General features: G+C 38.8%; 1 protein-coding gene across 3 annotated transcripts in view; it reads left to right on the top strand.

The window, feature by feature from the left end:
• The window catches only part of PAK2 (p21 (RAC1) activated kinase 2), an 88,321-nt gene that overhangs the window by 70,879 nt on the left and 3,864 nt on the right, over positions 1-13,578 (top strand). For all 3 annotated transcript variants that reach the window (XM_019651719.1, XM_019651727.1, XM_019651729.1), the window contains exons 13-14: positions 1,668-1,864; positions 13,216-13,353. In XM_019651719.1, the coding sequence (XP_019507264.1) occupies positions 1,668-1,864; positions 13,216-13,353 (335 nt within the window). The remainder of the gene's footprint in view (positions 1-1,667; positions 1,865-13,215; positions 13,354-13,578) is intronic.

Genomic DNA, 13,578 nt, shown 5'->3' with positions numbered 1-13,578 from the left:
AGAGTCAGGAAAAAAAAATCCTAGATTCCTTTTCCTCTGCTAGCTATATCTCAGCTCCAACCATGCCCTCTGTAAGATTTAAGAAGAACTTCTACTGAGGTTTCTCTAATTATGCAAAAGTCAAGGCATTTCTTAGATGAAGAAACCAAAAATCTTTTCTTCTGTTCTGCTAGAGGGTTTGGCTCCTTTTTCAACATCTCTTTTTTAAGATACATTCTCCAGAAGTTATTCAAGCACAAGAAAAGGGGTCTAGGTTCTATTAGATGGTCAAAATATAAAATAACTAATCTTAATCTTAATGGGCAATGGATTTCTCATACAATTTTGGTAGATACACATGTAAACTGAATTAGACTTTTTCACATAATATTGAATCCTGGTTTTCCACTTACTAGATGAATGATCTTGGGTAAATTATCTAAAATATATATGCCTCAGTTTCCCCATTTTAAAATTAGGAATAATAATGATAATGTACCTATCTCATAAAGTTATGAGAATTAGATATGTTAATTCTTATAATAAGGTACTTGGAACAGTGGCTGATTTATTTTTTTTTTTTGGATCAAACCATTTTATTGAGAGCCTTCGGGGGGAGGGGAGGGTTCGAAGGACTGGGGGGGTACGATGAGATCCGACGTCTTCAGCCGGCGAGGATCTCTTCAGTTTCACAGCCGCTGAAAAGCGCTGATTTTTTATGACTGATTTTAGCTATAAATATAATTTGACCTAACAATTGATCTTTTAGGATTCTCTCCTATAGAATTATTGAACATATGCACAAGAAGTACAAAGATGTTCTCTGCAACACTAAAGAAAAACCAAAAATATCTTAAATGTCTAGCAGTATGGAAATAGTCAAATAAGTTGATATTTTTATATTCTGTAATGTGTGGTTATAATGAGGTAGATGAATGTATTAATAAGGAAAGATCTCTAAAAATAAATTAAGTTTTAAAAAGCAGTTTATAAAATACCCTAATTAGGTAAACTAAGTGGTTCGTAGATATTTTTTGTATGTATATAAATTCGTAACAAAAAGTCTAAAGCTTACAAACGTATGTTAACAGCACTTACATATGCAGCAGAATGGGTTTAGCAGTGGAAGGGAGGAAAGAATTCTGTATTCTCATCCTGATTTTCCCCCTAAATTAACAGCACTAAGCTAGGCATTCTGCTCCTCTGTTATAAAATGAGATGGTAGGAATAGAGAGTAATACTGGTGAGCACCTTGTAGGTACAGTTGCAGTTAAATGTGTTCTTTTTCTAGACTCTGCTAAGTCGGATGCTTACTAATGCTAGCTTTTGTTTATTGTCTTCAAAAGTAGTTACCATTTCCTGACCTTTACTGATTCACAGCATTTAGTTTTAGTGTTCACGTTTGGTGACATTTTCTTTTAGACCTCTTTCAACTTTATTAAAATTTTTGGGATAGAATTAATTATTTAAAGATCTCTTGATAATTTGCCCTCTGTGGGAAGTAAAAGCAAACAAGTGAAAATATGTAACATCATCAAAATAGTTGTAAACCCATTCTGGTTGACTTTATTTATAAAAAACAGGAGGCTAAATAGTCAAATGTAATTAATAAAGTCATCTAAAGTAAACTCTTAGATAAAACCGTCCGTGGATACCATTAACTCTAGATGTTTTGTTTTGTTTTATAGCTGATTTTGGTTTCTGTGCCCAGATCACCCCTGAACAGAGTAAACGAAGTACCATGGTTGGCACACCATACTGGATGGCACCAGAGGTGGTTACACGGAAAGCTTATGGCCCTAAAGTGGACATATGGTCTCTGGGTATCATGGCTATTGAGATGGTAGAAGGAGAGCCCCCATACCTCAATGAAAATCCTTTGAGGGTAAGACCAATTAAGCATCAGTCTTATTTTAAGAAAAATACTTCTCTTTAAAACATTTATTTAGAATCTGCTTGTGCCGGGCACTGGTCAAGAATTTAGGATGCAAAGTTGATTAAACCTAGTCTCTGCCCTTACTCTGCATCAAAAAATCATTTGCTTCTGGGTTGAGTTGAATATGTTAGGTAAAGAGTTTACAGATGTTTAGTAAGCTGAATGGTTTCTAATTTTGAACATAAGTAAGAATTTCCTCACTTTTCTACAGCGTTAAGGGTCCCTAGATATACCCTGCAGGTTATCAACCTTGAACCTTGGCCTCTGGTACCCCCAGGTACAGAGAAGAGGAAAGCAAGATCACATCTGTGAGAAAGCTGTATAGATGGCAGTGTTAAAGCCTGTATTCAAACAAAAGAGTGAGGGTCCTGAGATACAGATGAGGTCAGTGGACTTTATACAATTAAATATTCAGCAGCTGAGGGTGGAGAGTTTGGGGGTCCCTTCCTTCCTCTCTTCCTTCCTCCTTTCCTTTTTCCCTTCCTTCTCTCCTTCCCTCCTTTTCTTTCTTTATCTTTAATCTTCTACTTTTAAATTATCATATGTGGCTAAAGATGATACCATTTCACACCTACAAAAATGACTATAATAAAAAAGATAATCATAAGTGTTGGTGAGAATGTAGAGAAATTGGAGCCCTCATACATTGCTAGTGGAAAGGTCAAATGGTGCATGCAGTGCTTTGAAAAACAATTTGACAATTCCTATAAAAGTTCACATAAAGTTACCCTATAACCTAGTAATTCCACTGCTAGGTATATACCCAAGAGAGTTAAAAGCATACATCCATGCAAAAACTTACACACAAATGTTGATAGCAGCATTATTCATACTAGCCAAAAGGTAGAAACAACTCAAATGTCTATCACCTGAATAATAAACAGGTGATAGACATTTTTTAGCTATAAAAAAGGAATGAAGTATAGATACATAAAACATTGAACCTTGAAAACATATTATGCTAAAAAGTCAAACACAAAAGATCACATATTGTATGATTATGGAATCATTTGATTCTTCATGGTAATTGGGTTCTATAAAGCTGCAAACACTGAATAATGAATACTGAACCATTGTTTCTAGGGGAAGTATAGGGTTAGAGTCCTGCAAGCTTCTAGTCACACCGTTTTGTCAACTGATATACAACCTTGCTTTATGTGTGTTTCTGCTTAAGGACACTTTATTTAACATAGATTATTGACTCAGTAACAGTGAACTCATGGCCAATAGCACCATAACTCATGCCTGAGTGAAGCTTGACATGCACACGTATATTCTCCATAAGGCACATCACCATCTTCCTGCACTTAGGAACACGAGACAGCACTTCAGCCCTATGCGTTTTACCTGTCTGCACAGATCCACGAGTAACCACAAAAGCACTGAGAGTTTTGATTTTATAGTTACAAATAAATTTTAGTGAGTAGGTGAATTCGCATATGTGAAATCTGCAAGTAATGAGGATCGGCTGCATATGAATGTATAGAATAGGCAAATCTGTAGAGACAGGAGATTAGTAGCTTCCTGAGACCGAGGAGAGAAGGGCATGGGAAGTGACTAATGTTGCACATGGATATTCTTTTCGGAGGGATAAAAATATTGTGAAATTAGACAGTGGTAATGGTTGTACAACTTTGTGAATATGCTAAACACTGAATTGTACACTTTAAAGAGGTGATTTTTATAGTATGCGTTATAGCTCAATAAAGCAATTATTTTTAAAAGTTTTTTAAATTACCACATGTGACTACAGACTTATTGCCAGAAGTTTTTAAAAAATTTTTTCAAAGTAAGTTGGAGGTGCTTATATAAAATAGGCAACAGATGCTAAGGTGATGAATGGCTATATGTAGGAGGTATCCTATGTGGATGGGGTGGGTTTTAATTTCATTTTTTCCTGAAGGCTTTTCAACTTCTTGCAAAGATTCCAGTTCAAGTGAGCAATTAAAGTACTTATATGGAGGTAATTAATTTTAGAACAACTTTTAAAACCCCCTAATTTCATTCATTTGTTCAGTAAATATTGATTCAAGTATCTGGTCTGTGTCAGGCACTGTTCAAGGTACTGTCTAGAAGAACTAACAACAAAAAATAACAGAACCAGTAAAATTGCTGACCTCATAGAAGGAGAGAGAAACAGTCAACAAAATAAGGATAATATGTAATATATTAAATGATGGACTCCTAAGTACTAGGACTTGTAGGCAGGGAGTCAAGAGTGTTCAATTTGAAGAGTGCTTGGAGAGAGCTTTATGAGTTGATATTTGAGTACGGGAGGTAAGAGAGTAATACTCAGTGACCTAAGGGAAGAACGTTCCAAACAAAAGGAACAGTGTGTGCAAATGCCCTAAAGCAGGAGCATTCCTAATATATTCAAAGATCATTAAGGATTCCAGCACAGTTAGCATTCAGTGAGTGCACAGCAGGGAAAAAAAAAAAAAAGGCAGATCAGTGAACAAATGAGGCCAGACTGTGTCATGCCTTATTAGGCCTTTGTGAGGATTCTGGCTTCTATACAGGTAAGATGGAGAAACCATTGGACAGTTTTGAGCAGAGAAGTGAAATGGTCCTACTTACATTTTAACAGGATCGCTCTGGCTACTTTGTTGAGAAGAGGCTCTCAAGGGAGGAAAAGGCAAAAGCAGGAAGACCAGTTAGGAGGCTGTTGTAATAATCCAGGCAAGAAATGATAGTAGCTTAGGGTAGGATGTTATCAGTGGAGGTTGGAAAAGGGAGTTGGATTCTGGATGTATTTTGAAAAGAGAGCCTACATAAGAGAGAGGGAGATAACCCCTAAGAGTTTGACCTAAGCAACTGAAATGATGAAGTTGCAGTTCACCTTAACTGAAATGGGGTAGGCTGCAGGTAGAGTAGGGGGGTGGGAATGGCAAGTGGGAGATCAGGAGATGACATTTTGACATGTTTCAGACATGTTAAGTTTGAAATACCTACCGTGTTTCCCCCAAAATAAGACCTAACTGGAAAATAAGCTCTAGCATGATTTTCAGGGTGCTCGTAATATAAGCCCTACCCTAAAATAAGCCCCAGTTAAGATCATCAGCCAGACATGACTGTATTTGAGTAAATGTAGATTTTTGTACATGAATAAATGAATAAAATGCATCTTTTGGAGCAAAAATTAATATAAGACCTGGTCTTATTTTCGGGGAAACACGGTATTAAGACATCCAAGTGGATATGTTGAATAAGCTGGTTGGTATACAAGTCTGGAGTCTAGACTAGAGATACAAAATTGAGACTTGTTAGTTATAGAAATTATTTAAAGCTGTGAGACTAGATAGGGTCACCGGGTCAAGTGGGCATAGACAGACAATAGAAGACGGTCAGCTTACACCCTGAGGCATTCCATAGTTAAGCGTTGGTGTGGCAGACTAGCAAAAGAGACTGAGAAGAATGGCCAGAAAGTAGATAAAACCAAATAAACATATGCCCTGGAGTCTTCATGCAAAAAGTGAGGGGAAAATCAACTTGTCTGAAAATTATGTCAAGTAAGATGAGGACTGAGACTTGATATTTGGAGTTGGCAATGTGGATGTAATTGGTAAAAACTTGACAAACAGGAACTTCTGCTTCCTGTCAAGATGGAATAACAGGGATTAAATTAACCCTTCACTAGAATATATGAAACAATTGTTTTTCAAGACACCGGATATTAGACAATGAAGAACAGTGATCTCCAAACATGGCAAAGGCATAAGGTGAGCCCTGTGATTGCTCCAGCTTAATGTCTTCAGAGAGTTTCCAGGTCATGCACAGAGAGAGAATCCAGGTGGGGCATAGTGCATTCCATGAGTTGAGATGGAGTTTAGAACATGGTGAGACCAAGGCAGCTGGAGCTCACAAGACGCAAAGTACAGGAGAGGAGAAAGCCTCGCAGAGACAGAGTCTGGAGACTGGAAAATCCCCCATAAATATTCAACAGAGATTGGCACACCTGTGTGAAGAATCTGTCCAAGGGCCGGGAATATAACCATCTGCTAAGATTGGAGAGAACTATGCCTGGTACTCACAAGACTGGGAATAGTGCCTGCTTCTGTCAGCCATGGTGGAAAACCTTGTAATTCATAGGATATTGAATAGAAGTGATAGGAAATAATTACCCCTAGACTACATGCTGCTGTGATCCCACCTAACAAATCTTAAAAACAAGACCGAAGGGATCAGTTCCAAAGTAACAGTGTCCCAGAACAAAGCTCAGGAATATTTATAGGAATACAGATATCTCCATCATTTAAATATCCAAAGTTTGCCAGGCAAGCAAAAGAGCATGAAAATTACAACTCACAATGAGGAGAAATATCCATCAATTGAAACTGACACAGATAAAAGAATGAGCACACAAAATCATTAAAACATTTTTTTTTTTTTAAGATTTTATTGGGGAATTGGGGAAGGGAAACAGCCAAGTTGTTGTCCTTCAGTCTTAGTTATGGAGGGTGCAGCTAGCTCAGCTCCAAGTCCAGTTGCCCCATCCGGCAGCCCATCGGCAGCTCACAGCTGCTCAGCTCAAGGTGCCGTGTTCTGTCTTAGTTGTGGATGGGCGTAGCCCACCATCCCATGCGGGAGTCAAACCGGCAACCTTGTTGTTAGGAGCAAGTGCTCTGACCAGCTGAACTGTTGGCAGCGCAGCTCACTGGCCCATGTGGGAATCGAACCTGTGACCCTCTCAACCAAGTGAGCCACTCAGCTGGCCCAAAACAATTTTTATACCTGCATTCCAGATGTGAAAAGAGTTAAGTGGACACATTTAGAAGGTATATTTTAAAAAAACTAAAAGGGCCTGCTGTGTGGCATGTTGGTTAAGAGTTGGCATGGGAGTACCAGCTCTGAGCAGCAGGGCCGCGGTTCAGATCCCAAATGAGGGCCAGTGATGCTGCGCCCTCTACAGCTAAGATGGTGACTGACAGCTCAACCTGGAGCTGGGCTCCTGAGTGGCCAGCGACAGCGTAGGCTACAGCAGGGCTGCCGTGAGCTACCGTGAATGGCCAGCAGCTAGCATGAGTGGCCGTCCAGTGGCCGGCAACTGATTGCCTCACCCGGGAAGAGTGCAGTGATCACAATACCAACATGGACCAGTGACGCGACATCATCCACAACTAGACTGAAGAACAAAAGGACAGCAACTTGTCTGTTCCCTCCCCCAATTCCCCAATAAAATCTTTAAAAAAAAAAACTTACAGAGGGCAGCCGGGTGGCTCAGTTGGTTAGAGCATGTGCTCTGAAAAACAAAGTTGCCAGTTCGATTCCTACATGGGATGGTGAGCTGCGCCCTCCACAACTAGATTGAAAACAACCACTGGACTTGGAGCTGAGCTGCGTCCTCCACAACTAGATTGAAGGACAACGACTTGACTTGGAGCTGATGGGTCCTAAAAAAAAAACTGTTACCCAGTAAAAAACAAAACAAAAAGCTTACAGATACAAACTACAATGTTTGAGATTGTATTAATGGCAGACCGTACATTGAAGAAAAAAATGATTTAATAATCATAGACATAGTAATAGAAACTATCCAAAATGAAACATAGGAACAAATGAAATTTTTAAAAAGTGAAAGCATTGAGACAACTTCAAGTGTCCTAAATACACATGTAATGAAGTTTTGAAAGAAAATGTTCAATCAAGAATTCTACAGCCAAGAAATATCTTTTAAAAATTAAAGTGAAATAAAGATTTTCTCAAGCATATAAAAGTTGAAAGAATTTATCACCAGCAAATGGAAGTTTTTTAAGCAGAAAGAAAATGGTAATGTGGCTTTACACAAAGAAATGGAGAGCAGTAGAAATAGTTACTAAGTGGGTAAATATATAAGATTTTTTTATATAAATATCTTTAAAAGATAAAACTTTGAATAAAAATATCCATGGAAAAAAGTGTATAAGTAAAATGATAGCAAAGTATAAGGCTGAAGGGGAGAATTCTAAGATTCTTGTACTCTGCGTGAAGTGGCATAATGTGACGATTATGATAACTGAAAGGTGAGTGCTATATACACTATTAAGCAAACACTAAAATAATGTAAGAGTTACATCTAATAAAACTCAACTAAAAAGATAAAATGGAATCATAAATAATTCTGAGCTAAAGAAAAAAGCCCACACTGATGCATGGGCGTATGTCAAAGGGCCACAGGGGGCCAAACCGAAAGAGCTCCAGTGGCCAAGATACAAAATAAAGTAGTGTGGGATTATAACCCAAAGTGTAAAATAATATGAGTCCATACTGATATAAGTGATTGAATAAATAAATAAATGGGCAGAAGAGAAATATCTCTCATGGCAGAAGAATTCCAAATAGTTTATGTAGATGTTCCACCCAGAAGGAGACAGAGCATCACTCCCTACCCCTTAAGGAGGCTTGCACATAGTGACTGTCTTCCAAAGAGCACAGTGTGAAGAGGGGAGAAAAAAGTAACTTTACAGTAGAGAAACCTGACAGAATACCTTAGCCAGGTGATCAGCTGAACATGAACAGCCTTAACTAACATTGATAGTATGTTCCTTTGATATGATGCAATGAAAACGGCACCCTGACTCTGAGCTTCCTCCCCCAAACCTATAAACTCAGTCTAACCATGAGAAAAACATCAAACTTCAATAGAGGGGTATCCTACATTATAATACCTGACCAGTAGTACTCCTTCAAGCTGTCAGGGTCATCAAAAAGGAAGTCTAAGAAATTGCACAGCCAAGAACAGCCTAAGGAAACATAACAAATAAATGTATAGTATCCTGGAACAGAAACAGGAGTGTGGAAGAATACATGAAATGGGGAAACCTAGTATGAATGCTAGAAGCACTAAGGGCCCATATGAGGTTAACAATGCCAGTCAGCAGGATATACAATACTCGTATCTTTTTCTTCCATTATACTTAGCTGCATAGGGATAGGCAAGGTGTAGGCAGGGTTTTGAATACTGTGAACTGCAAGAGGGTCAAAGACATGATTATGTGAAAGTAATCCTGGACCCTGGAAGATCAGTGGGATTTATTTAGGTCCAGTGGAGTCAAGCGATTGCTAGCATTGGTGTACTACAAGTAGGTGTGAAAACAATAGGAGTTGGAGTGCAACTGCGATTTTAGAGTTGCAGTAATTGGTACTGATAAGGTATAGGACATGACCATGGGTGTGTGTGTGTGTGTGGCTGAGGTAGGCTAAAGGACAAGAACAATGGAGAAGAGGTCAAGCAATTTTAGGCTCACAAGCATCTTTGTGGCTATTGAAATCACTGAATTAAGAGTAATGTTAGAGATAACAGTGGTAGATCTTTGAAACAAGGAAAGGTAGATATGAGTTTGAAAGTCCAGAAGTTACATGCATAGATAAGGAGGGAGATAGAGACTTCAAAGAGGCAGCGAGGAACCAAAAGGACACTTCATCTCCAGGCCTATGTAAAGGTACAGGAGAGAAAAAGTTACCACTAGAGAGCACTGTGGATGAGGCCAAATCCTCATGGGAGAGCCAGGCCATAATAAAGTAAGAAGAATGTTTGAGAAGGGAACAGGGAGCCGTGTATGAAAAATTAAAGCTAGAAAGGGGAATGTGCAGAGGCACATGGGCATTAGAATGGAGATGCTGCGGGGATGATTGGGAGTCATGGGCTGCTTATAATCGCTAACATAAATGGAGATAGAGTGTAGCAGAAAGATTCATCACAAAGTAGAGACATGGTTGTTAAGTATTTGGAGAGGAGGAATACTTGTTTTTATGAAGTTCCCCATTAATCTCTTCTATGGAAGTGTGGTGGCTCAGAACAGTCTTATGATCTTAACTTGAAATTAATTGCTATCTCAGAGAATTTCTTAGAATGAAATTTTAAATGAAAATTTTGGTTGAAATGTCATGTAAATAAAGTAAACTTAAGTGACAAGGAAATGGGCACAGTCATATACTGATGGTTTGAATGTCAGTTGGTACCATTTTTTTATGGCATTTTGGCAATACAGAAACTTGAAAGAATTCAGTAGAAATTCTAAATGACCTTGAATTTGGCAATGTTTTTAAATACAATATCAAAAAAGTATGACCCATGAAAAAATAAATTTGGGTTTGTTAGAATTGGAATTATGTTCTCTGAGAAAAACTATTAAAAAAGAATGAAAAGAGGGGCCGGCCGAGTGGCTCAGTTGGTTAAGAGCTCGCTCAAGAGTTTGAGCTCTGAGCAACAGCGGTTCGAGTCCAGCCCGAGCTGAGCAGCCGCTGAGCTGCCAATGGGTAGCAGGATGGCTCAGCTTAAAAAAAAAAAGAATGAAAAGAAAAGTCACAGAATAAAAGAAAATACTTGCAAAACACCTGTCTAATAAAGGATGTTATCCAAAATACACAAAGAACACTTAAAATTCAACAGTGAGAGAATAACCCAATTTTTTTTTTTAAGATTTTATTGGGGAATTGGGGGAGGGGAACAGCGTTGGGGAATCAAGGAAGGGGAACAGACAAGTAGACAAATTGCTTCTTCAGTCTAGTTGTGGAGGATGTCGCTTCACTGGCCCACATTGGTATGATCATGGTGCTTTTCCCAATCGGTCGCTGGTCATTGGTCGGCCACTCACTGCAGCTCACAGCAGCTGTCACCGGCTATCAGCCGGTCACACTGGCTGCCAGCCACTCATGTAGCTCATGGCAGCCCACTGCAGCCCAGCTCCAGGTTGAGCTGTTATTCATCATCTTAGCTGTAGAGGGCACAGCATCACTGGCCCTTAATGTGGGATCCGAACCGCGGCCCTACTGCTCAGAGCTGGTGCTCCCAAGCGAGCTCTTAACCAACTGAGCCACTCGGCCAGCCCTATAACCCAATTTTTAAATGTACAATATATCTACACATAACTCACCACACAATATACACGTCAAATATACATATGAAAGGATGTTCAACATATCATTAGGTAATTGCTAAATTAAAACAACAGTGAGGGACCAGCCGAGTGGCGCATTGATTAAGAGCTGGCTTGGTACGCCAGGAGGCCCCGGTTCAGATCCCACATATGAGGGCCAGTGACACTGCCCTCCACAGCTAAGAAGCTGAACAACAGCTCAACCTGGAGCTGGGCTGCCATGAGTCGCCGGCGACGGCTGCAGCCACTGCTGCAGTGGGTTGCCATGGGCTACCGTGTGTAGCCAGCAGCCAGCATGAGCGGCTAGCAGCTGGCGTGAGCGGCCGTCCAGAAGCCGGTGACTGATCTGCCTCGCCCGGGAAGAGTGCAATGATGGTGCCAACTTGGGCCAGTGAAACAACGTCCTCCACAACAAAAGGACAGCAACTTGTCTATTCCCCTTCCCCCAATTCCCCAGCGCTGTTCCCATCCCCCAATTCCCCAATAATAATATTTAAAAAAACAACAACAGTGAGATGCCAACACATACCTATTTGAGTGGCCTAAAATCCAGAAATCTGAAAATACCAAATATCGGTGAAGATTTGGAGCAACAGAAACTCATTGCTGGTAGGAATGCAAAATGGTACAGCCACTTTGGAAGACAATTTGCGTTTTCTACAAAACTAAACATATTCTTAACATACGATCCAGAATTGTACTCATTACCCAAATGAGTTAAAAACTTATGTCCATACAAGACCTACACACAAATGTTTATGGTATCTTTATTCATAATTGCCCCCAAATTGGAAACAAACAAGATGTGAAATTTATAAATACACTGTATTTTAAAGAGTGAGTATATAGACAATAGTACATATATACAATGGAATGTTATTCCATTATATTAAAAAGATAAAAAGAAATGAGCTATCAAACCACAAAAAGACTTGGAAGAACCTTACATGCATATTGCTTAGTGAAGGAACCCAGTCTTGAAAGACTACATACTCGTCTGGTATGATTACAACTATAGAGAGTAAAAAAGATCAGTGGTTGCCAGAGGGGCTCAGGGTATGAGAATGATAAATTGGTGGAGCACAGGGTATTTTTAGGGCAGTGAAATTACTCTATATGATACTTTAATGGTGGATACATGGCAGGTATGCATTTGTGAAAACCCATAGAACCATACAGTACAAAGAGTAAACCCTAATATAAACTACGCTTTTGTTTAATGAAAATGTGACTGTTGGTTGATCACCTGTAACAAGTGTACAGTACTAATGTAAGATATTGATCATAGGGGAAACTTTGTGGGTGGGGTATATGGGAGTTCTATTTTTTTTTTAATTCCATTTTTGGAATTTAAAGAAAATGATCCAGAGAAGCACATAAAGAATACAAGGATTTTCGAAAGGAGATTGACTAAATTATGTAACATCCATATAATTAATGACACTAGTCAATCCAGCCATTAAAATAATTTTGTAGCTCTAATATATTACTAGTGAGGATGAGGCTGGGATATAGCTAGCTTCGTTTTTGGGTTGTTGTTTTTTTTAAAGTTTATTTTTTTTAGAGCAGTTTCATGTTCACTGTAAAATTGAGAGGAAGAGATTTCTATATACCCACTTCCCCCATACATACATAGCCTCCCCAGTTACCTACATCCCTCACCAGAGGGCACATTTCTTAAAATCAGTGACCCTACATTGACACATCATTGTCACCCAGAGTCCATAGTTTACATTAGGGCTCACGCTTGGTGATGTACATTCTATGGGTTTGGACAAATGTATAATGAAAATGTGTCAGGGCTGGCCGAGTGGCTCAGTTGGATAAGAGCTTGCTCAAGAATGCGAGCTCTGAGCAACATTGGTTAGAGTCCCGGCCCGAGCTGAGCTGCTGCTGAGCTGCCAACAGGTGGCAGGATGGCTCAGCTAAAAAAAAGAAAAAAACATGTCTATCATTATAGTATACAGAGTTTTTCCACTGTCTTAAATATTCTCTGTGCTCTGCCTCTTCATCTGTGGCTGTATAGATATAGCTAGTTTATTTATTTTTTTTAAGTTTCAATAAACTCCATTGTTTGGAAATGTAGTGTGATTTGAAAAAAGCTTGAGAAAAGTAAATGGGATACTATATGTTAATGGTGGGGTTGTGGTCATTTTTCCTTTATGTATACCCTTACGTACTATAGTTCTTTTATCAATATGTATTGCATTTATAAACCTCCCTCCCCCAAAAAAGCTAAAGCTAACTTTTGAAAAAGAAATTAGGGAAATGAAACATCTAAAATAAAAGAAAAATATCTAATTCAAATGGGCAGAAATACTAACTTCACTTTAGTATTTATGATGATTGCCTTTAAAGATGTGAAAGACCCATAAACTTTATAAAGTGCTTTCTAACTTTTGTTGAGCTACATTAAGTATATCAGTGATGTTTTTCTGTTTTTAGGCCTTATACCTGATAGCAACTAATGGAACCCCAGAACTTCAGAACCCAGAGAAACTTTCCCCAATATTTCGGGATTTCTTAAATCGATGTTTGGAGATGGATGTGGAGAAAAGGGGTTCAGCCAAAGAATTGTTACAGGTGAAATTGGAAATGATAACTATTTTTGGAAAAACTTGATCTTTAAGTAACCAAAGTTTACATAATGTTATTCATTACATTTCACTACTTGTTCATCATCAGCAGCATGGCAGCTGCCAGTTTACCATTTTATCTGCTCGAAATAAAATACCCATCATACTATAATATGAGTTTTTGAATATTAGGAATTCTCAGATCAGTTCATTGCTGACATCTGGGTCATTC

The sequence above is a fragment of the Hipposideros armiger genome, unplaced genomic scaffold (assembly GCF_001890085.2).
Source record: "Hipposideros armiger isolate ML-2016 unplaced genomic scaffold, ASM189008v1 scaffold_8, whole genome shotgun sequence".
NCBI classification, from domain to species: Eukaryota; Metazoa; Chordata; class Mammalia; order Chiroptera; family Hipposideridae; genus Hipposideros; species Hipposideros armiger.
The sequence above is the reverse complement of the archived record's forward strand: the minus strand, read 5'-3'. Positions and strand labels throughout refer to the sequence as shown.